Source organism: Dreissena polymorpha, chromosome 1, assembly GCF_020536995.1.
Source record: "Dreissena polymorpha isolate Duluth1 chromosome 1, UMN_Dpol_1.0, whole genome shotgun sequence".
NCBI classification, from domain to species: Eukaryota; Metazoa; Mollusca; class Bivalvia; order Myida; family Dreissenidae; genus Dreissena; species Dreissena polymorpha.
Window position 1 is genome coordinate 197,769,532 of NC_068355.1, and position 21,660 is coordinate 197,791,191.

The 21,660-nt window shown below is 34.6% G+C and overlaps 1 protein-coding gene and 2 long non-coding RNA genes across 3 annotated transcripts; 1 reads left to right on the forward strand and 2 right to left on the reverse strand.

Moving 5' to 3' along the window:
* Window positions 1-3,318: 3,318 nt before the first annotated feature.
* LOC127864513 (uncharacterized) lies at window positions 3,319-4,740 on the forward strand. The gene is made up of 2 exons (XR_008042062.1): window positions 3,319-3,473; window positions 4,069-4,740. It is a non-coding gene; the product is annotated as an uncharacterized LOC127864513 (long non-coding RNA).
* Window positions 4,741-10,896: 6,156 nt separating this feature from the next.
* LOC127864515 (uncharacterized) lies at window positions 10,897-14,026 on the reverse strand. Its single transcript, XR_008042064.1, has 3 exons — window positions 13,889-14,026; window positions 11,896-12,032; window positions 10,897-10,961 (listed from the first exon to the last, which is right to left on the reverse strand). It is a non-coding gene; the product is annotated as an uncharacterized LOC127864515 (long non-coding RNA).
* A 2,569-nt stretch (window positions 14,027-16,595) lies between these two features.
* On the reverse strand, window positions 16,596-19,664 carry LOC127864512 (uncharacterized). Its single transcript, XM_052404168.1, has 2 exons — window positions 19,566-19,664; window positions 16,596-18,830 (listed from the first exon to the last, which is right to left on the reverse strand). The coding sequence occupies exons 1-2, from the start codon at window positions 19,585-19,587 to the stop codon at window positions 18,289-18,291; spliced, it is 564 nt and encodes a 187-aa protein (XP_052260128.1). The 5' UTR covers window positions 19,588-19,664; the 3' UTR covers window positions 16,596-18,288.
* Window positions 19,665-21,660: the final 1,996 nt, after the last annotated feature.

The window sequence follows — 21,660 nt, forward strand, 5'->3', positions numbered from 1 at the left end:
GTTTACATTCGCAATAACACTGCTATAAATAAATAATAGTTACCGATACATCAGCAATTTACACTGCTATATACAGCAGTCAACCAAACACGTTTTTCATGAAATGCTGCGCACAGAATACGCGCCAACTAATCACGGGAAAATTGCCAATAAAAAAACACGTGGCCATCCGTTGATTACACAAGCAAAACTGTAACAAACAGCATTGGAAAATCACGTTTTTTAAGAAATATTTCACCAACTGATAACATGGCCGGCGAATGCCAACAATGGAAAAAAAACTACGATGCCGTCTGTTTGTTACACACTTCTTAAAATAGACGAACACTGAGTTCAACAAGTTAACAACAGAAATCACGTTTTATGAAACTAACAGTTTCTATACACTTCAAATTAAATTTGATCCGTCGATTGAAAATAAATTATGTGATGCCGATTGATTTTGCAACTAGCCTAACCGTTAAACACAATTTTCACTTTGCCCCACGTTGAGCGCCATTGTAGTGTTTTCACGGTTAGCTCTTTGTGGGGTTCGTCAACAACTACAGCATTTACTAGCAACGACAAGTTACTAAACTACTCACATGGGCATCAACTGGAATGCTCGTCAGGATGCACCAAACGTCCTCGTCGTCTTCGAGGGAACTCGGCGGCTATACTCGTCGGTTGCACGTCACAAAATGGCACTATACATGTACTTCTGGGAATACACCTCCAGGCAAATACGTACTTAAACACACAGTCACCGGCTTACATACACATATACTTCTGGGAATACACTTCCAGGGAAATGCCTGTCATTGACACAATCACAGGCAACTCACAGACTCACATACACAGTCACAGTCTCACTCATAGGGACCGTTAAGTAAAAAAATTCTATTATACTACATATATATACAAGGGATACAACTGTGAAAATTCCTGCACACAACCATGGTGTAAACAATAGCGAAAAATTTGCTTCCAAACGCAATAAATACACCAATTAAACTGTATTACAACAGCCAAGACATTTATCTTTCAGAAAATAATACACTTGGCAATAAAGTACAAGCTTTTCATTGAACTAAGAGAGAAAGTTTCATTCAAAATGCTCAAAAATCCTTACTTGGACACAGGTGTGCACAGCTGAAAACTTAGAATTCTAGCAGTAATTTTCGTATTCCTTTGTTATAAAGCTCTTTTACTGGTACATATTCCTTGGATAGTTTTTTTTCATAGTAAAATAGAACATAATAACTATTTAGTAAGCATATTTTGCTAGAAATTCACATCAATCTGCTTCAATTTCACAATGACAATGTTTTACTTTCATTTTGGATAGTTCACATGTATTTCAAACATGCGATTTGATTGGTTGAAATTCCACTGCAGTAATAAATCCAACCAGTCACGTTCCACGTAACATTACCTGACAAAGTGCATACAAATCCTTGAAGATAGTAGAAATGTAAACAAATTTAATATTTACGGTGTTTTGCATATATGCAGTTACATGCAATAATGGAAGGTGTCTACTTTGATTAATAAAGTGTCTATGGATAATAAAACAAGGTAAAATTTGCTCAACTTCTCTGTAATTATAAAATTATGAAACAAAATGTGTCAAAGTGGGTGTGCACACCTGTGTCGCATTTCGAAAATTTTACCGTTTTTCATGAAACTTTCGTTTCAAACACAACTATGAACACTTTTACTGCTATAAACATAGTTATTATCTGATAGATAAATGTCTGAGCTGTTGTTATACAGTTTTTTTCGTGTAATTATTGCTTTTGGAAGCGATTTTTTTGCTATTGTTCAGACCATGATGTTGTGCAGGAAATTTGACAGTTGTATCCCTTGTATATATGTATATAGTATAATATAGTATTTTTTACCTAACGATCCCTGTGGTCTCACTTATATCTTCTGGGAATGGCCTTCCAGGGAAATACGTGTTGAACACACATAAAATACAATATAATACAATATAATACAATATAACATATACTCAGGCTCACAATTACTCACTCAGGCTCACAATTACTCCAAGCAATACTCAATTTGGGAAAATACGTCTACTCGCATCAGTCAACCGTGCATAAGAGAGCCTACAAACTCGTGCTACCCAGCATTCACTATACCGATTTGTCGCTGGTTCCCAATCACGAGGTATGTGCGCATTTCGTAGACCGGGCACCGGCACAACAGTATTTACGCGTTCTGTGATGTATATGCATATACTTATGTAACGAGAACGAATCATTTGATCAGTTATACTATTTTAATCTACTTTTATAAAAAGAAAATCATACGCACTATTGAGTTTTACAATAAAAAACATATTTTACCTTCTTCCGTGTTTGACAATACAGATTCCGCCATATTTGTTGTTGTTGTCACAATGCGTGTTTATATTTAAATTTACATTTAAAATCTATATTTAGTCGGGGAAAAAAACGATCCAAGGGTCAGTGGTCGAGCCTTGGTGCGGCTTACTTTTTCTTTCTTATTTTAACTTTATTTTTCTTTTATACTGGAGCACGTTATTTGCGATGTTTAAATTTATGAATTTAAAGCATTAAATGAAAAACTTCAAAAAATGCAATTTAAGTGTGAACAAGCCCCTTTAACCGGAAATGGAGAAACTGTACGATCGAGGAAAAACATAAACACACATCTATATTTAGAAACTTCCTGAAAATCAATGTGAGCACAGGATCGAGGTTGAAATTATCTGACAAAATCACTAAATTCGAAATCTTTGTCGGTTGCTCTTTTAAAGTATACATTGATAATTTCGTTAGTGATTCGGAACTGACGACCTCACTGTACTTATTATTAGGCCCTATAAGTACTTTTATTTATTAACAAGTAATATTATTTTTATTTGTATTATTGTTATTATTAGTAATAGTAGTAGTGTTACTATTATTATTATTATTATTATTATTATAAGTCATTGTTGATATTTTCAGGCAGAATTAAATGGAAGAAGAACCAGATCCGGTCGACAGGATGGTAAATTGTCTGCAGAGTATGCCGGCTTTGCATCAGGAAACAGGCACAAAGCATAGGCGTTCGATGTCAATAACAACGTTTTTTTAATGTATTGATTTATTTATTTTTCAGTTAACCGTTGTTTATTATAATGCATGCACAAACTAAATTAATAAAAATCCTCCGACAAAACGTCTTCTTAAAAAAAGATAGTTCGACTTTGTATGTATTTATTCGATGGAAAACTGTCAATTGTGACACAGAAACAACTTTTACAGTACGTTAGCTACTTGATAAATGACAACTTGCAAGATTTATTTCATATCGATACAGTTCGTTGCCCTGTTCCGACGTTTCACCGGTTCCGATGGAATCCGAATGTACTTTCAGTAAATAGCGGCGGCCACAAAGCGAAAGTTGTTTCGTTTTACACGCACACGTGCCATTGTTGAACAAGCAGTACATGATTGATGAAATCTTTATCTTAGGTAACAAAATCCCAAATACTTTATGGCAGGTTAATTTTTTTACTTGGTTGAAAATCGGAAAAATGACGTTTTGAATAATGAGTTTCATGTCAAATTTTTCTTGGGCATGGCAGGGAATATTTTATAGTGCAGAAGTTATTGCACAGGTACAGACAGCATATGTTAAAAATATTTTATAAATCAATATCTGTTATCTGAATGAAATTATAACAAAAATAAATGGAAAACTTTTGGCCAGTTCCGATGGATTTGACGTAACATTGAGTGGTGAGGCTCCTCAGGGACAATGAGCAAATTCCTGCAATTTTACAGTTTTTGATAAATTTTTAACTATTTTTTGTTGTATTGTCAGTTGCTCAGACTCCGGTTACATTTCAATAACCTATTTATGTTCGTCTGTCTGTCTGTCCATATTTTGATATAAAGAGATTATTGAAATATTTCCAACACGTGGCGGTATACATGTTGATATAGACTCCTATGGCCCAAACAATAAATATTGACTGTAAGCAGGCATTGACATCCGATATCACCATGCTTTTTCAATCATTTTCTGTTTCTCTTTTATTAAATGTATTCTCTTTTTCTTCAACAGGAACATGGGACAAATTAGGCTTTATAACAGTGGGTCAGACTACAGGACTCCACGTAATAGTAACTACAGTTCCCGGAAGCAAGCTCAACACTTGAGCCCAGCACAGTAAAAAAGCTACACAAATAACTTTGACATATAAGAGGGGATACAGAGAATCACCTGGTAAATTGATTAGAGTGAAAGAGGCCTTAGAAGATGTAGGAAGAGGTATTCCTTTAACAAGAGCTGATAGGAACCATGATTTGTCAGAAAGTTCCAGAGGATCCAGATGGTTGGGTTCAATGTGATATATGCGACAGTTGGATCCATGTTTCTTGTATTCCCGAAGACCATGACTATGATAAGACTGCTTTAACCTCTGAAGGAGTATAATTATTTTGCCATTTGTTTGTCAATTAAATAAAATATGCACTGTTGTAACTTTGCTGGAATAGTTTACTGTGACATTGTTCAATATACACCAAGTCTTGTATGCTTAAGATATTGTTAATGTGTGTCCATAGTTGTGTTAACTTTTCAGCTGGAGTGCTTGTATCAGAAATGAGCCTACTTTGTATTATGTAGCTACATGTAATAATTGTAATAACGATAAAAAACCAACATAAGGTCATAGTAATGGTTCATATGTTTTATTATTGAAGGACAATTCACATAATTATATGTACAAATGTATTTTTGTTTTGCGTCATTTTTTTACATCTATTGTATCTTCATTGCCTCCTTCTCGGGCATACTATCGATGGTATCAGAGATGATATTAAAGTCATTATCTGCACAGGTTATGATGAAGTCACATGGAATGACCCCCACCTGTTGCTTCCGGGGCTGGCCAGGGCGCAAAGCTAGGGCAGGGCTCTCCAGTGGCTAAAGCAGTGATTTTACCCTCCAATTCTATGATATTTCTGAATGCACCAGCTAGTCCTCTTGGCACATGGCCTATGGGCAATCCTGCAATGTCATACAATATTAAGAAACGACTTTGGTCTGTTACATTCTGTCTCATTTCTGGAGGAAAGTCCTCAATAGGTGGAATCCACACTAATGCTGCATTTGCATCATATAGATTTGTATATTCTAAGTCCACATTTAACTCGGTATGCATTGGAGGCCTTATTTTGAATTGGTGATAGCCTTTCATAACGATATCTTCAATTTCGTACCTAAAGATGGTGCCTTTTTCCCAATAGTTGTCCAAATATTATTTCTGCAGCATATTAAGACGTTTTGCATTCCCCTAATTTACCTCTTTTAGTGATTTTTACGGGTAAGTAAAAAATAACGGTAAACCGTCGGAACTGAAAAGAGGCACCGGAACAGGGCAACATTGTGCGATGTAAATATTAATAAATCTGAGAAAAAATATTTTGAACTTCAGGTTAATCTTTTGTGATAATTTAGGCAAGTAATTGGTCGACCTATCCCAGCAAAAACATTCTTTATCATTGAATGTTTTGATACAATTTGGCCTGTCGATGTCAAAATCCCGTCGGAACAGGGCAACAAACTGTATAGATAACTTAGGATGTCGGTTGCAAGCGTGTTGTATACGGAAGATCAGACAAGGTGGAGTGGGAGAACTGGGAGGTGTAGTCTTAAGTTACAGTATCAGTTTATTGCTGAAGTTCGGGTAAGATTATGTATGCGATTGACAATGATAATATATGAAATACAGAGTTCGAATTCGACATTCCAACAAGGTATACAAAATACATTACGCACTGCTGTTCAAGGCTCCACGAATGAACAATTGAAAACCGTTGCTTTCGACCTTATTAATCACCTGTATATCGTACATAATTCAGTGCAATCATCTAAGTGTTTGCGACTTTCAAACCCTGATTTCATCGAAATTATAAGGCGTTTTCAATTTTTGTTGTCAGAAATTAAGTCGACAAAGTGGTCTCCCCTGAAACTATCCTTTTCCGCCAGCTCGTGTCAGTTTTGGAAGGAAGACTATTTGGCGAAAAAATAAGGAAATACAACGCCTTTGCAGCAACATTTACGACAATGATTTTTTCATTCTATTTTCATTGGATTTTAAAAGTATAAAATAAAGCTTGTTACTTTGATAATGATAAGTAGTTATATCTCTTTAGTTAAAATATTGTGAATAAAAATATTAAATTTGGAATACAGATTTATAGTGCTGATTGTGCACTAGGATCGGCTAGTATGAATTACGAGTCTTAAAAAGCCCTTGTTGTCTGCGTGAACAAATTTGATGCTTTAGATGCACACATGCATATCATGTGGAGCTCAGCAAACAGCATTAGATACAGACAGGCCACACTATTAGGAGTTCAGAATACATATTTATAGTGAAGATCCTGTAACTTCTATTTACCAGCGTCTATGCGTCTCTTCGCAAGTTTTTATGCGGGTGTTAAAGCGTTGGTGAAGTAATGGGCGCCTATAAATCTTTATCCAGATAACGCTCGCATCGTGCTTATAATGTACGTTAAAATCGGGATTATAAATTATTGGTATCTAATGATCTGTGCTCAGTTTACATGACATGCGCTTATATACTTCCATTATGCCATAGTTGAACCCTATAAATATATGTGTCCCAAAATTGAGTGAGCTTGGGATATGCATGGGATAACTCATTGACTTCTATCTATGGACTATCTGCGCGAATACATAGTGTTAGTGAACTAACGAGCGCCGATTATTCTGCGTCCAGACAACGTTTTTTATATCCCGCGTAAACGGTTATATTCGTGCTTAAAAATTATGGTTAGCGATAATCTGCGCCCAGTAACATTTACATACGGTCGTACGTGCATTATAGAGCATTTAGAACCCTATCAATCTGAGTCGAGTCAACAAATTAAGCGTATCAATCTGAGTCGAGTCAACAAATTAAGCGTACGCCCCCCCCCTCCCTAAAATCTTCTAAGTAAAGTCAAATCATTTGATGTTTCACACTTAGCTAGATCTCAATCACCTATTTAAACACCTATTTTTTTTTTCTTCTTCTTACACAACATTTCCCACTTATCACAGACAATCGCTAAATGTTTTAACTTTATACTTTCTGTCGCCCGGCGTATAAACTATGCATATTTTGGCAATATAAGAAGGTTCTTTGATAAAAGTAAAGAAAGCCTTACATGTTCGAAAATTGGTTGTCAAAGTCTTCAAAATCACTTTAATCGTGGAGCTTCCGGTGGGGGGGGGGGGCTTCTGATGAGTGTGCTTTAATGCTAGTAATTGCATCAAATAACTAAGTTAATTAGATTGAATTACGTGCATAAAATCTCCGCGTATTTTATTTTATATATTTTTTTACCATTGTATAACTAATTCCCCCCCCCCCTCCAAAAAAGCATCCAGACAACGTCCACGTCGTGCTTATACGGTACAATTCGGGTGAAACCAGGGATGTTTCCTTATTTATCTGCGCCCAGTTAACGTTCACATGCGATTATATGGTCTTAATTGCATTATAGTGTAATAAAACCCAATAAATCTGCATCGTATGGCCTAATAAAACCCAATCAATCAGCATATCCACATGTTATTTTACGGTTTAATGGCGTTGGGGAACACATGAACCCATATTGGTATGCGTCTAGAAAATGATCACATCGTGCCTATAAATCGGGTTTTATAAATGAAGGACACCTATAGAGCAGCGACAAACAAACACTCTCATGTGCTAATCGCTTTACCTCTCAGAAATGCACTTTGACGCATTTGACGTCCTTTAGAAAATCAATTTAAATTAAGTCCTTTCTTAATATATTCAAGTTTTAAATGCTTCATTTCCAAGACTTAGGTACTGATGAGTAACAAACAGCATAAACCTTTACATACTGCGAGTTGCTGTTCTTGGTTTATGCTGGTTGCAAAATAAATTTTCACTTTTATTTATTTTTTCTGTGGTAGAGAAGATGATGGGCTGTGTTTTTTCAATTGCACACTAAGCTTGGCAGGCAATGCACATGCTAATGATTTTGATGTTAATTGCTTATAGTGACTATTTTGATAGGTTAATGACTCACTTGTGTCATAATCTTGTTATAAAACAAGAGAATGCAAGTGAATCAATGATTTGGATTATGGAAAACTGATTAGGATATAAGGATCAAACAATCTTGGACTTAGAAAACGAAAGGGTCCAAGATTATTTGATCTAGGTTTTTAAGATGCCTTTGTTATTTAATTCTCATCAAGGTCGGTGCTTGTGGTAATGTATAAGGGATCGAGTGAGTTTAATGTTGTTGTACTGTGCTTAATATTTAATATATGCATGTTGACTGTTACACATGAAGCGATTGTATTATTGTCTTGCAATTGGTTTATCTTGTGACAACAAACGGTTGACAATTTATTGTCGGTTGATCACAATGCAAAAATAAAAAGATATCCTCCTATGCAATTTTAATCACATTGGAGTTAAAAAGTTCTGGAAACAAAATTTAAGTAATTGCTTTCAGTTTTTGTAAATTAAGTAGTTTCTAATGAACGATATTTGTATTATTTGGCCAATAAGTTAGCAATATAAATGGTATTATGTCTTTTACATAGCATTGTAGCATAGTAAATGAAGTAGTTGCTAATGAACGATATTTGTATTATTTGGCCAATAAGTTAGCAATATAAAGGGTATTATGTCTTTTACATAGCATTGATAGACCTATAATATAGAAAATACATCATGAGCATGATGAATAACACATCATGTAAAAAGAAACACACATTTGCATAGCACACTTATAAATATGTATTTTTTAAACTTATTTATGTACACATATACATATCTTGTACAAGAGCACACACATTTGCATAGCAAACATATACATGCGGTATTTTTTTGACTTATTTTTATAGTTATGTATTTATATGTATGACTAATTATAAAGAATACATTATGATTCATATGTGTTAAGATATGTATTTGAATATTTATAACAAATTATACACACTATTATACACATGAACATATCTTGTACAAAAACAGACACATTTGCATAGTACACATATGAATATGTTATTTATTAAACTTATTTATATACACATACACATAAACATATCTTGTACAAAAGCACACACATTTGCATAGTACAATTATACATGTGATGTTTTTTTACTTATTTGTATAGTTATGTATATATATATGTATGACTATTTATAAATAAAATGATACCATGAGTACACCTTATTGGTAAATGTTCAATGGTTAATATGCGTGATGCATATGTATCAATTGTGAGGGTATACAACTAAATATATTTAATATGTATATCATTACATACATACATACATGCATGCATACATAAATATATACAACTTTATATGTTTTTTCAATATGAACACACATCTATGAGATTTAACCATCCTTAGGCACATAAGTGCTGTTGAGTGCAGTCCTATGATTCGTTAAATTTATTTGTTGCAAAAACCCGGACTAGACTTAAAAGGTTACAAATAAAAAACTATTACAACTTTAAGTATCGTAAGATAATCTTTGAAGAATGTCACCATTACTAATGCGAAAACGACGGATATGGTTAATTTCATAACTATACACAGTTAACATCCCGAAAACTCATTAATTACAGGTTGGAACACTCAATCATACCATTATTAAAAATACATACGTCTCCTAAATGCAGATAAAGATGACGTTATAACAACGCATTATTTACACGAACTCCATCTCTAATATTTACCAATACAAGGTGAAAGGGAGAAATGGTTTTACACACAATCTATACATTTCTCTCATGCACGTCTGTGACAAACCATCTCGTTTCAAGAAAATCTTACCAAAACATCGAATAAACTATGGTTATACGCAAATGCTAGAACATGCATCGATTTTTAATCAAGAAAAATATAAATAAACAATAAAAGGGACGCAAATATGAACGCTTTTGTTTTGCAGACGAATTACAAAATATAGAAAAGCAGAGCGTTTTAATAAAAGAAAGGCACAGCATTAAATATATAAGGTTCATTAAACCCGATATTTTTGTATTCTGCAGAATGCGTCTTAAATTAAAGAAGTTAAATCGAACCAATAAACTGTAGATGATATTTATATAAACAAAATTAAGCACTCGTTCGATGTGAAAGAAAGCCAAAAATTAAAGTACTACGATCAAAGTGCGAATAAAAGTAGAAATACATTTATAAATGTTAGCAAAACATTACATTTCTAAACGTTGGAAAATTATTCAATAAACAAAACAATAATAAAATCCCGGGAAAGCAACAACCTCCGGATGAGATTATCAAATGTTCAATAGTAAGACATTCAACAGCAAACAATAACCATTGGTTTAATCAATTAATATTCTTGTCTTGATGCGAAGGGAAAAAGTCATAGTTTAAAGAAATTGAAGGAAATGATTCCAACAATTATAGAGGCAAACCTGTATATGGATATTTTCAAGGATTTTGGCATGTGTTGAAGTTTTAAAAATAAAAATGATGACATAAATAAAATAATGTAAAAAGATAAATGTTAACATCGGAATTAAATAGCTCAATAATTAAACAAGAATAAAATTAAAGATAAAAAAGTTATCCTTAGCTAGTCTCAAACAAATGACCATTTGAGAAAAAATCTTAGAACGTAAACAACTCGCCCATCCGTGCTCGTATAGTAAGTAATATGTGTATGTTATACTTTATATGATTCAGCAATCATCGTACTGTCACAAAATATAATGATAACAACAGAACTCGCGAAATTATTCCTTCGTAATGCTTAAAAATTTTAATGTTTTAAATCGTCAAAATATGCAAATACTGTAATATTGTATACTTGGTAAATGTTCAGTATTAGAAGGAGGACAGTCCATTTTTTGTGAGGGCTGCACTGCATGCCTTGTTTTCTTTTTAGCATATGAGTGTTGCTCACTGCTAACTGTCATTGTCTGAAAAGTATGTTAATATCTTTACAATTTTATGAACATGAAAATGCATATTTTATCTGATATCACACAGTGTTGAGGTTTTACAACTATTTGGACCAAAGTCTAATTTCATAATAATATTAGTCAGTATAAAACAAAAGGGTAAACATTTTACTCTTCATGGAATGATTTGATCAATGTTGGCATTGTACCAAGTCCAAATAAATAAATCTTATATTTTTATCTGAGCATTCATCAAGACAACAAGAACAAAACTTTTTTGTTCTGCACTGAAATCAACATTATTTTAAGAACATTTTTAAAATCCTCTGTCCATCATTACATGTACATTGTATATTTTTTGCATTAAATGGCTTACAGGATGCGCTACTTTAATGTTTCAAAGTTTATATATAAAAGATTCTTGTACATTTAGCTGATTCATCTGGATCCTATTTTTAACAAAATTGTTATTAAATACAATACTTTCCAATTCAGTAAAGACTGATTTATATGAGACATTGCTATTGTATTGTTTATGAAAATAAAGATTCAGCATACTAACAAGGTGCTCAGGTAAGCTAACAAGAGCACCTCATAAAAGGTGCCACGCTCGGCTGCAGATGCAGTTTTGAATACATGAAAGCCTGTCAGAATGTTTTTGTTTTTTGTTTACAGTGACCTTGACCTTTGACCTAGTGACCAAAAATGCATGTGGCATGGAGAACTCATCAAGGTGCAGTAACATATGAAGTTTCAAAGTTGTAGGTTGAAGCACTTTGATTTTAGAGCCAATGACAAAATGCTAAGGTTTTAGCATGACGCGGATGGCCGACGACACGGACACGATACAACAAGCTGGCTATGACAAAACCTCAGGTTTTCTTCGAAAACAGCCAAGCTAAAAATCAATGACAAGCATGGAGGGGAAGGTTACCATTTTTCTGTCCAATACCTTCTCCTTTTCCAGTTTTTTCTTCTTGTTCTTGTCTGTACCATGTTGGCATTTCAGAACCTGATGTCCTAGGCTCACATACATGTAAGGGTTCACCCCATGGACCCAACAAACCTTATGGGAGGATGAAGTAACAACTGAAATTATTCATCAAAACAGTTTTTTTTTAATTTTCTGATTATGTATACACTTTATATATAAAACAAAAAAAAAATGAAATTTAACAAAAAAATCCATATCATAAATTCATTAATTTAATAGGAACAAGAGATGTGTTTGTCAGAAACACAATGCCCCCTATTGCGCCGATTTGATTTTTTTTTTCCTTGAAGGATGACCTCGACCTTTCACCACTAAAAATGTGCAGCTCCATGAGATACACGTGCATGCCAAATATCAAGTTGCTATGTTCAATATTTCAAAAGTAAATATTTCAAAAGTTATCGCAAGGTTACCAAGCCGAAGGTTAAAGTTTTGGAACAGAATGGCAGATGGACAGACCAAAAACAATATATCCACAATCATTTGATCGGGGGACATAACAATAATTGATAAAGGTACATAGAATCACATTGTTCTTTAAAAAAGAGAAAACAGAGAAAGTACAAATGTTTTCACCTTCATAAGTCTTCATTTTAAAACTTTATTTGATATTTCAAAGACAATTGATAAGGACTTTTGTGACAGAATATGGAAATGAACAATACTTTATCAATTGGAGAAAAATTCTTTCAATTTTTTTTTAAGTCAAAATATTAATGCAAGTAAAAAGCTTTCTGTGAGGCATGCTTTTTTCTACTTACCCGTTGTGATAAATATCAGGCCACATAAAAGCTTAATAGATTTGATAACGTCTTTACAAACTTATTGTATAAAAATAATTAATACCATGGTGTATTGCAAACATTTCACCATTTACCGGTAAGAAATATATGAGTGTGGCAGAATTTATAGGTACCAGTGTAAATTTAGAATTAATTTAGTTAATGGTGAATAAATAATAATAACATTAAAAAAAATAAACCTCACAATTTTTTTAATATTTTGCTCTTACATTGCTCATCTTGAAGGACATACGCTTTTTGGTACAAATTCAAGTGATTTATTTATTAACATAGTAATCAAATACTGGCTGAGAAAACACTGCTTAATGCCCCTGTGTAGCCATGGCTGTGAATACATGGCTATCATCACTTGGGGATAAATATCCATGCATCCAGAACAGTATTAACAGATTGCACTGCTGTTACTTAATAATAAGTAATTCCAACAGTTGATACCGTTATTTTCCATTAGAAGTTTACTGTGTTTATTTAAAAAGCACTGGGATGATAATTTTGTTAAATAATCAGAGCTCAAGTCAATGTATTCAAAATGACAATAATGGAATTTCTTTTAAACTAATAATTGATAATATTTGACAACAATTTCATTAATAATATTCACTCTAGTCAATGTCTACAAAACGGTAGCGTCAATATTGTAAGGAAAACAAAAATGGAAATGCCGAATTTTTTGGTGCTATAACCGATTATTTAACGATTATACTATCAATTTCATGTTTTTAAATTTGTGCTTTTGCATCGTTGAAACAATAAAAGTATCTTGTTTTCATTGCGATTTCTTGTGTGAAGATTGGCAGACGACATCTTGAAAACTTTGACAAACATGCGGTAGCAGTTTCTTTACAGCAAAATTTATGTTTCCTTACCATGTTGCCAAATTGTCCTTACAATACTGACTCGACGAAGGTCTACAAAGTGGTCGTGTCAATAGGCCCAATGTCAATATTGTAAGGAAAACAAAAAGGGAAGCTAAATGTGTTTCTTTCAAACCAACTATTTTTAAAAGATTAACATCTATCTATCTATCTTTAAATACTGCCGGACTCCCCACAACAATCAATGAGACTTTGAAGAATTATTAATGTATGCTTCTTTCAACAGAAATCATTACGTTTAGATATATGAACAAAATAATAAAATGAATTTACCTGAATTACCAAAGTTTTTTGTGCTGTAACCCATCATGTAACGGTTATTCGTATCAATTTCATTTCTTTTTATGTAAGCTTTTGCATCGTCAAAACAATTAAAAAATAACATAATTTTGTCTTCGTTGCGATTTCTCGCGTATAAGGGGGCAGGGGATATATTTTTGACCAAATTTCGAGTTCCGAAAGGCCGCGAACAGTCAAATCCATTGCATCAAAACAGAAAGTGACACAAGAAAGCCTTTTTGTGTCAGTGTCATAGCATTGGCAATATACATTGAAAATACAACCAAAGACAAGGCTGGCTTCTTCACTTGTGAAACTATGGCCCTTGATCTTTCCCCCCACCCACCTCATTTTTAATGAAATATTGAGAACTTTGACCCATTTCATGGCATGCACAGAACATTCAAACAGAATGCAATCCTAGTATTGGCTACATTACTCATTAATTTCATTCCTGTGCTTTGTTTATTTACCTAGAAAAGTGTCTCCCATACGTTTAGATTATATAGAGAGTAGCGATAGATAAGGGGAGGTAACCAATCTAAATTTACAGACGCCATCTTGAAAACTGCGACCAACTTTCGGTATCAGTCTCTTTACGGCAATTTTTTTGTTTCCTTCCATTGTTGCCAAATTGCCCTTACGATACTGACTCGACGTTACGGTGCACCCTAGTCAATATCGCCGAAATCGCGAAAGCTTATCCAGCCGCTATGCCTTACGAAAACCTAGGGGCAGACAATGTGTCGTAGTTGGGTGCAGCAATAACCAGAGAGACCTGTATCGTTGGAAAAATACAATATGTGCTGAACATGGCGAAAAAAATGAGAATTGTATATTCCTTGCTCCGTTCAAGTTCCATTGTTTACCTCTGATCGCCTAGCGAAGACGAGAGTGGTTGGGTGTTATCAACAGGAAAGATTTCAATCCAGCAAGCAAAGCCGTGGTAAGAACCATGTAAAAACATAAGTTAACTTTGTTATGTAAAGATCTACATACTTTCACTAGTATCAATCTGAAATTGAGCCTGAGTGGTCAGTCTTTAATAAACACTTTATGTGTATTCGGACGAATGGCAATTCGGACAAAATTGTTATTCAGCTTTGTTAAGACTGTTCCGATCTAGGAACGAGTGCTGTTTGGTGAACTTTATAATGAATTAGTTCATTGGTTGCTTGAGGTCGGTTTTACCAAAGTAACAAAATTTAATATTTTACCTTTTGAGCCCCAGCCCCCCCCCCCCAAAGTTGGGTTCAGGGGTGGGAATTACAATTATTTTTTATTGCATGCATCAGTTCAGATACTGACAGATTAATGTATTTTCTATTTTCAGGTTTTGCATTTTGTAGATGGGCTGTCAACGAAGAAAAACCCTCTGCCTACCGTCAACATGGGCTATGAAGTGACCAAGACGCCAAAGCCAAGACGTCAGCTGGTCAGAAGAGCGCTGATGCCTGTGAGTGACAACATGAAGCTGGAGCCCTCCGAGCCCATGTTTTCTGCCACTATGTTACCACCGGATTATGTAAATGACATTAGTTATGAACAGATTGAGTGCGAAACAACATGCTGTCTAAAATATCCAGGTTTTTGAAACAATGTGCCTATTATGGTAGAGGCTAGCACCCAGACTGATGATTAAATAAGACTTGACCATCCATATGCGTATCATAAAACCACTAAATGTGCATCTACTCAACAAACCACACCAGAATTCAGCATTTCTTCAGACATTGATGCACGCTTTTATACAGGACTTGATTATAGTGTAATGATGGCCCTAATAGCTATGATGATTCCATTTGGTAAAGCTTTAAGTTATAAATTAAACATTTCAGATCAAATTTTATCTGTCTTGATGAGACTGCGGCTAGGTTTGACATTTTTTGATATTAGCAGGCGCTTCAACATTTCAAGACCATTAGTCGCCAACATATTTCACACATGGATTGACATTTTGGCTGTAAAGTTAAGTGACTGTGTAGTTTGGCTACCTAGAACATCTATAAGAAGAACATTGCCTTCATCATTTGTAGACACTTATCTAAAGACAACATGCATTATTGACTGTACTGAAGTTTTTATTCAGCGACCGTTCACTTTGAAAGCTAGGAATCAGACTTACAGCAATTATAAAAGACATACTACTGCCAAATTTCTTGTAGCTATTGCTCCAAATGGGTACATAATGTTTGTGTCAAAAGCATATGGCGGGAGAGCTAGTGATAATTTTATCACTAAATCTTCAGGTTTCTTGGAATACTTATTACCTGGCGATAAAGTTATGGCTGATCGCGGGTTTACTATAGACGAAGAACTGTGTGCTAGACAAGTTAAATTGAACATTCCAGCATTTATGAAAGGAAGAACACAGCTATCTGCACAAGAAACCATTGCATCAAGGCTTATCGCATCTGTATGAATACATGTTGAAAGAGCCATAAATAGACTGAAATGGTTCAGAATATTAAGTACAACTTTGAATATTAAATCAACCACAAAACTTGATAAGAAAATGCCAGTGATTGCCGCCCTTTGTAATTTGCAGGGCTCCTTAATTAGAGAGAATACTTCTGAGGATTGAAGAAATGTTTTTCATTGTTTTAAAGAGAGTCTTAATTAGTACATCCAAGAATGCATATTGTCAATAGGAGCAACTAATGAATGAGTCAGATACAGAAGAATGAAAATGAACACAATATATGTTTTAGTACATGTTTTATTTTAACCAATTTAGCTAATAAATAATAAAATATTCATAATAGCACATGCATTTCTCTACTATTCTATGGGCAAGTTTAACGTTTAGTTTCACCAAGTATTAGAATGTAGCTTTAGTGATTTAAATTCATATTTATTATTTATTCTACAATTAATAATTATAATGATAGTCATTTTCTGAGAAAACTGGGCATAATACATGTGTGTAAATTGTCGTCCCAGATTAGCCTGTGCAATCCTCACAGGCTATTCATGGAAAACACTTTCCGCTTTTTTTACATTTTTCGTTTAAATGAAGTCTCTTCTTAGCAAAAATCCAATTTAGGCAGAAAGTGTCGTCCCTGATAAGCCTGTGCGTACTGCACAGGCTAATTTGGGATGATACTTGACGCCAATGCATTATGCCCTGTTTTCTCAGAATGCGACTCATTAGTACTCGTATGGTTATGGTTATCATTATTTTATTATTCAGGAAATATAATAGAAATGTATAATAAATAATCACATATATATATTAACCTAAATAGATCTTTGTTTTTTATATGAACCCACAAGTATGTCATTGCATTCACGCATAACTTCCAAACAGAGTATACCCTGATGGGAAAGCTCCTGTAGAAGTTGTTAGAGTCGACTCTGTTGTTGTATTATAGTTATTTGCCTTAAACTGCTATCTGTTGTTGTAGAGATTAATGATATCTGATCAATACAAACACTATTGTTATTTGCCTCAAACTGCTATCAACAGTAGTGTTTGTATTGATCAGATATCATTAATCTCTTGAAATTATGCTCATCTACCAGACAGACTAACAGGTGTTTGAAGTAGAACTCTCGAATTCTAACCAGAGTGGTTTTAACAAAGTTGGTGCATAGGGAACATCCACTATTAAATTCCTAGGCTTTTGTCCACACAACAAACTTGCAGTGGTGTCGTGCAGTGCAGTGCATAGCTATCTGCACTTGTGTGTAGTACCCATTTTGTCCTTTTGGGTTAAGGCAGTGGTCCCCTGATTTGGTGTGCACAACATCATATGTTCCGCTTTGAATAAGTTCCCTCAAGGGCTTTGTTGGGCACTTAATTTCAAGAATGGTGTCCTCGCCAACAAGTCAATCTGGACTTGCAGCAAGATATGGTTCTGTCTGGTCGATGACAACGCCAGTTTGAACCACTTTTAGGCCAGTGTTCTGCTCAAACCAAGCTCTGGCTTCAGCTTCATACTTTTGCCCATGCTGAGTGGCACTGTTCCCTTTAAACCGTGGGTAGATCTGGTTTGTCACGAACGTGTTTGGGTCTGCACGGCTTGTTTTAAGAAGAGCATGGACCTTATTCGATGAAATCCTCAGCTTTCGAGCATCACTCCATAGCGTGGAGCATTGCAAGGAGGTAGCTTGGCTGATGTTGGTCTTTGCCTCAGCAGAAAGATTTATGTATTTCTTATAAAATGCATCACACGGCTGACAAGTAACTTCGTTAACTGGCCTTGATGGGTCTATGGTGTGGTCACTGTGTTCCACTGACTTCATCTCATTCACTGATTTTTCCTTCGCACTCAAGATTTTTTGGAGCAGTGTACCTTTACATGTCCACAGCTTGTTGGTGCACGACTCACTGGCATGATCTTGAAGATCAGAGTGATCAAAGAATGATCTTATTTTTGGCAGTTGGGTTCCTATCGCCTTTTTTGTGTTTTTTTAAGTATTGGTGCATCGTCTGGCTTGGGTCTTTCAAAGTTAATGTTCTCAAACTCCTCATGCAGCACAGCTGTCCCTGCACCTCTACCCCACAGCCTATCCTTGTCTGTACAGGTTTTTCCTGCGAGTCCATGGCTCCATGCTAATGCCACAGCATAAATAATGGCCGAGATATGGCTGCAGCTCCTGCCTGTGCCTGCTGGACATGTACAATAGCCTGTGAGGATTGTAGAATCATCTGCTATTGCCACCCAAGCCATGTAATCAGCACGGCCAACTCCTGGTTGAGATGGAGACACTTTAGCTTTTAGAAACTGGATGTTGTTGTGTGAGCTCCACATTATGTCCCCTAACCAGCCATTTTGAACATAGTTGTATGCATACAGTGATCGGAATAATTTCATCGCTTTTCCATCATACGCTTTGGCCATCACAAGGTAGTCAACCAAATCCTCATAGGTCACATTTGGCCAAAAGGTTGGATCATTCACTGTCCACTTGACGTCATCTGAGGGAAGGCCTGAAACAAAAAAAAGGCTTAATTTCACTATTGTTTGATGAATTCTCACTGTTGTTGTGCTTCTTTTGGGAAAGGGGGGGGGGTGACACAAGGTTCAGCCATACCTCTTTCGTGCAAACAATTAAGTTAAATTCATATTGCAACATTGATTAAACGTTTGGCCAACGTCAAACCGAAATTAAAATGTCATTTTTACGGATAACCGTTGAACCTACGACATGCACTGATAGATCTATCTTATAATAGTGATTCCATGAATTTCTTTCAAAATGCAAAATTGATTACATTCACCAGAGACGTAGATAACATCTACGTCTCTGCATACACATGTGTGTTTGATTATTTCAAGATGTCTGTATTTGTCCATGTGCTGGCTTGTAGATAATTAAAGATGTTAACTTGTCAATATGAATACATTTCGGATAGATCTGTTTGCTCGGCAATTTGATCAGTGTCAAAAAAATGTTCATGGTTACATTGTCCCATATTTGTTAATGTTTACGCGTTCGCGTGACAATTAAATTTAACTATCGTTTCGATTGGCTGATAATTATACCGGGCTGACATAACTGCCATTGAGTGAATAAAATTAGACTCAAGCGAGCGTCTGTAAACAATTTTAATCATTATAGTGCAAATGTCAAAACAAAAGCTATTACAACATTGTAATGCACTTAATAGGTCGCATTGATTATTGGAAAGTGCATAAAAAGCTTAAATAAACCATCTACTTACCGATAGTTGTGTCCGATGCCATTGTGAATATAGTAAACGGGCGTTTGTATATTAAAAATAAAACAATGCTATATCGATGCTGCCGGTGCTGCTACTGATATATTCACGATTTCGACATTGTTAAATCACGCGTAACGAGACTGCCGAGATAACGCGAGATTAAGGGTTCGGGGGGGGGGGGTTCTGCCAGTATTCGCTCTACAGTATACACACCTTACTTATCCGTTATATTGACTTTATAAATAAAATAAAAGCGATAAATTGCCGATTTGTAACTAATAAAAGCAATCTTTATTTTTATTATAACGTTCATCGACCATCTGCTCGATAATAGTTCAGTACCATTGTAATTAACGGCGCCGTAATTAACTACTGACAAAAATAACATGATCATACCTTACTGTACGGTGTGCAGAAACCTGTAAGAAATTAAAACAACTCCAGACTCTTATAATTTTTGAGTGCAAGTTAATTTAAACACACCCACTTATTAAAATTAAACCTTTTTATATTAGCTCATTTTTCTAAATTTTCAGAAATAAAAACCAATTTGTATTTGCACATTTCAGTAAACCTAAGACTACTTTATTGTTAAATATGTTTGATTTGTAAATTGTATAATAAATTAATAATCTATATATTTTTATTAGTTCTGTTGCAAGCCTAATTTAAGTTAAATATGTTTGATTTGTAAATTGTATAATAATCCATATATTTTTATTAGTTCTGTTGCAAGCCTAACTTGTTGTGTTTTTAAAATACATAAAAGTCATATTGTTGACAACTATAATATTATTTAAGATCATTATTAAGCAAAAGTAAGTCCCCCAAATCAAATCAATATTTATTTATTGTCGGTATGGTATACAAACATTATAACTTAAGCTATGAATAGCTTTTGACAGACAGCTTACCCCGGCCAGCTAAACCGGTAGAGTGCTGATCTCTGACTCGCTCATGGGTTGGTAAGTTTAAGCCTCAACTCGGGTTCATCTCTTAGAAATAATTACACCTTAGGCTACCCTGTCTGTAACCCAAATTGCAGTCGAGGGTCACCGACATACATGCATCAAATACAATGTATGTGCTTATGTTAACATTTCCTGAAGATTCAACCACTGAGCAGGATAACTAAGTTAACCCCATATTATTAATGAAAAAAATTAAATATACTATTAGATGTATCAAACAGACAAACCAACTAGTACCTACTAGTACTTTCATAAGGAACATCATCCATTAACCATCTATACTATCAGGTCTTTTGGCTCTGCTACATCAACAGGAATTAGCGTTGGGTTTATGTTTTCTGTGTTAATCATAGGGATTACAATTCATAATATTTCATCCCAACAACAACATCTTTATAATGATAGTATTCATTTTACAGTCAGGTTTTACTTCTATTAGGTTAAAAACTAAATAGTGAATCAGTTTTTGAGATGAGCACACACAAACACACACACACAATCTCCTGTAAATTTTATACACACTTTAATGAGCAAGTATTTGGACTGTCACAGTTATTGCTTGTTGGAATATCTCAGACTAACCAGGATATACAAGCAGTCTTCACTTTAGCATTTTTGAACAACTGAATGCCTGAATCTTTATGCATTAATAGAACAGATTAAAATACCCACTAGCCCGACTATATGAATCAGGAAATTTTAATAGCCCAAATTTAATACATTTCACTAGCCCCGGGCTGTTGGGCTAGGGGTTAGCGTCAAGACTGTAAAAGCAATAACAATTCTTCAAACATTGATACTTGTCTTGTTTTGAACAAATCTGCCATGACGGGTAGTTAATGGGGATAGCTTAACAAACAACCAGTTAAGGATGACTGTGATACTGCTGAAAGTTTAACCAATATGGATATTTAGCCAATGGACATTTGAACAGGGACACTTTATTTAATTCGAAGTAAATGTTTTCTTAGCAGTGTTAATAGTCATTTCAACACATCACATGTTGTGTTAAATGACTACATGACAACATTGGATGTGTAGCAACTTAAACCACCATCCATTTTATTATATTTCTGAATGTGTAGGATATTTTTTAATGTAAGGGTATGAAGTAGACACACATC

What these genes read in the sequence shown, in the direction of transcription:
- LOC127864512 (XM_052404168.1), bottom strand. Translation starts at nt 19,587, where the DNA reads ATGGCATCGGACACAACTATCG. An exon ending in GGCATCGGACACAACTATCG is followed by an intron (nt 18,831 to 19,565) that starts GTAAGTAGATGG and finishes TTTTTGTTTCAG; the next exon opens with GCCTTCCCTCAGATGACGTC.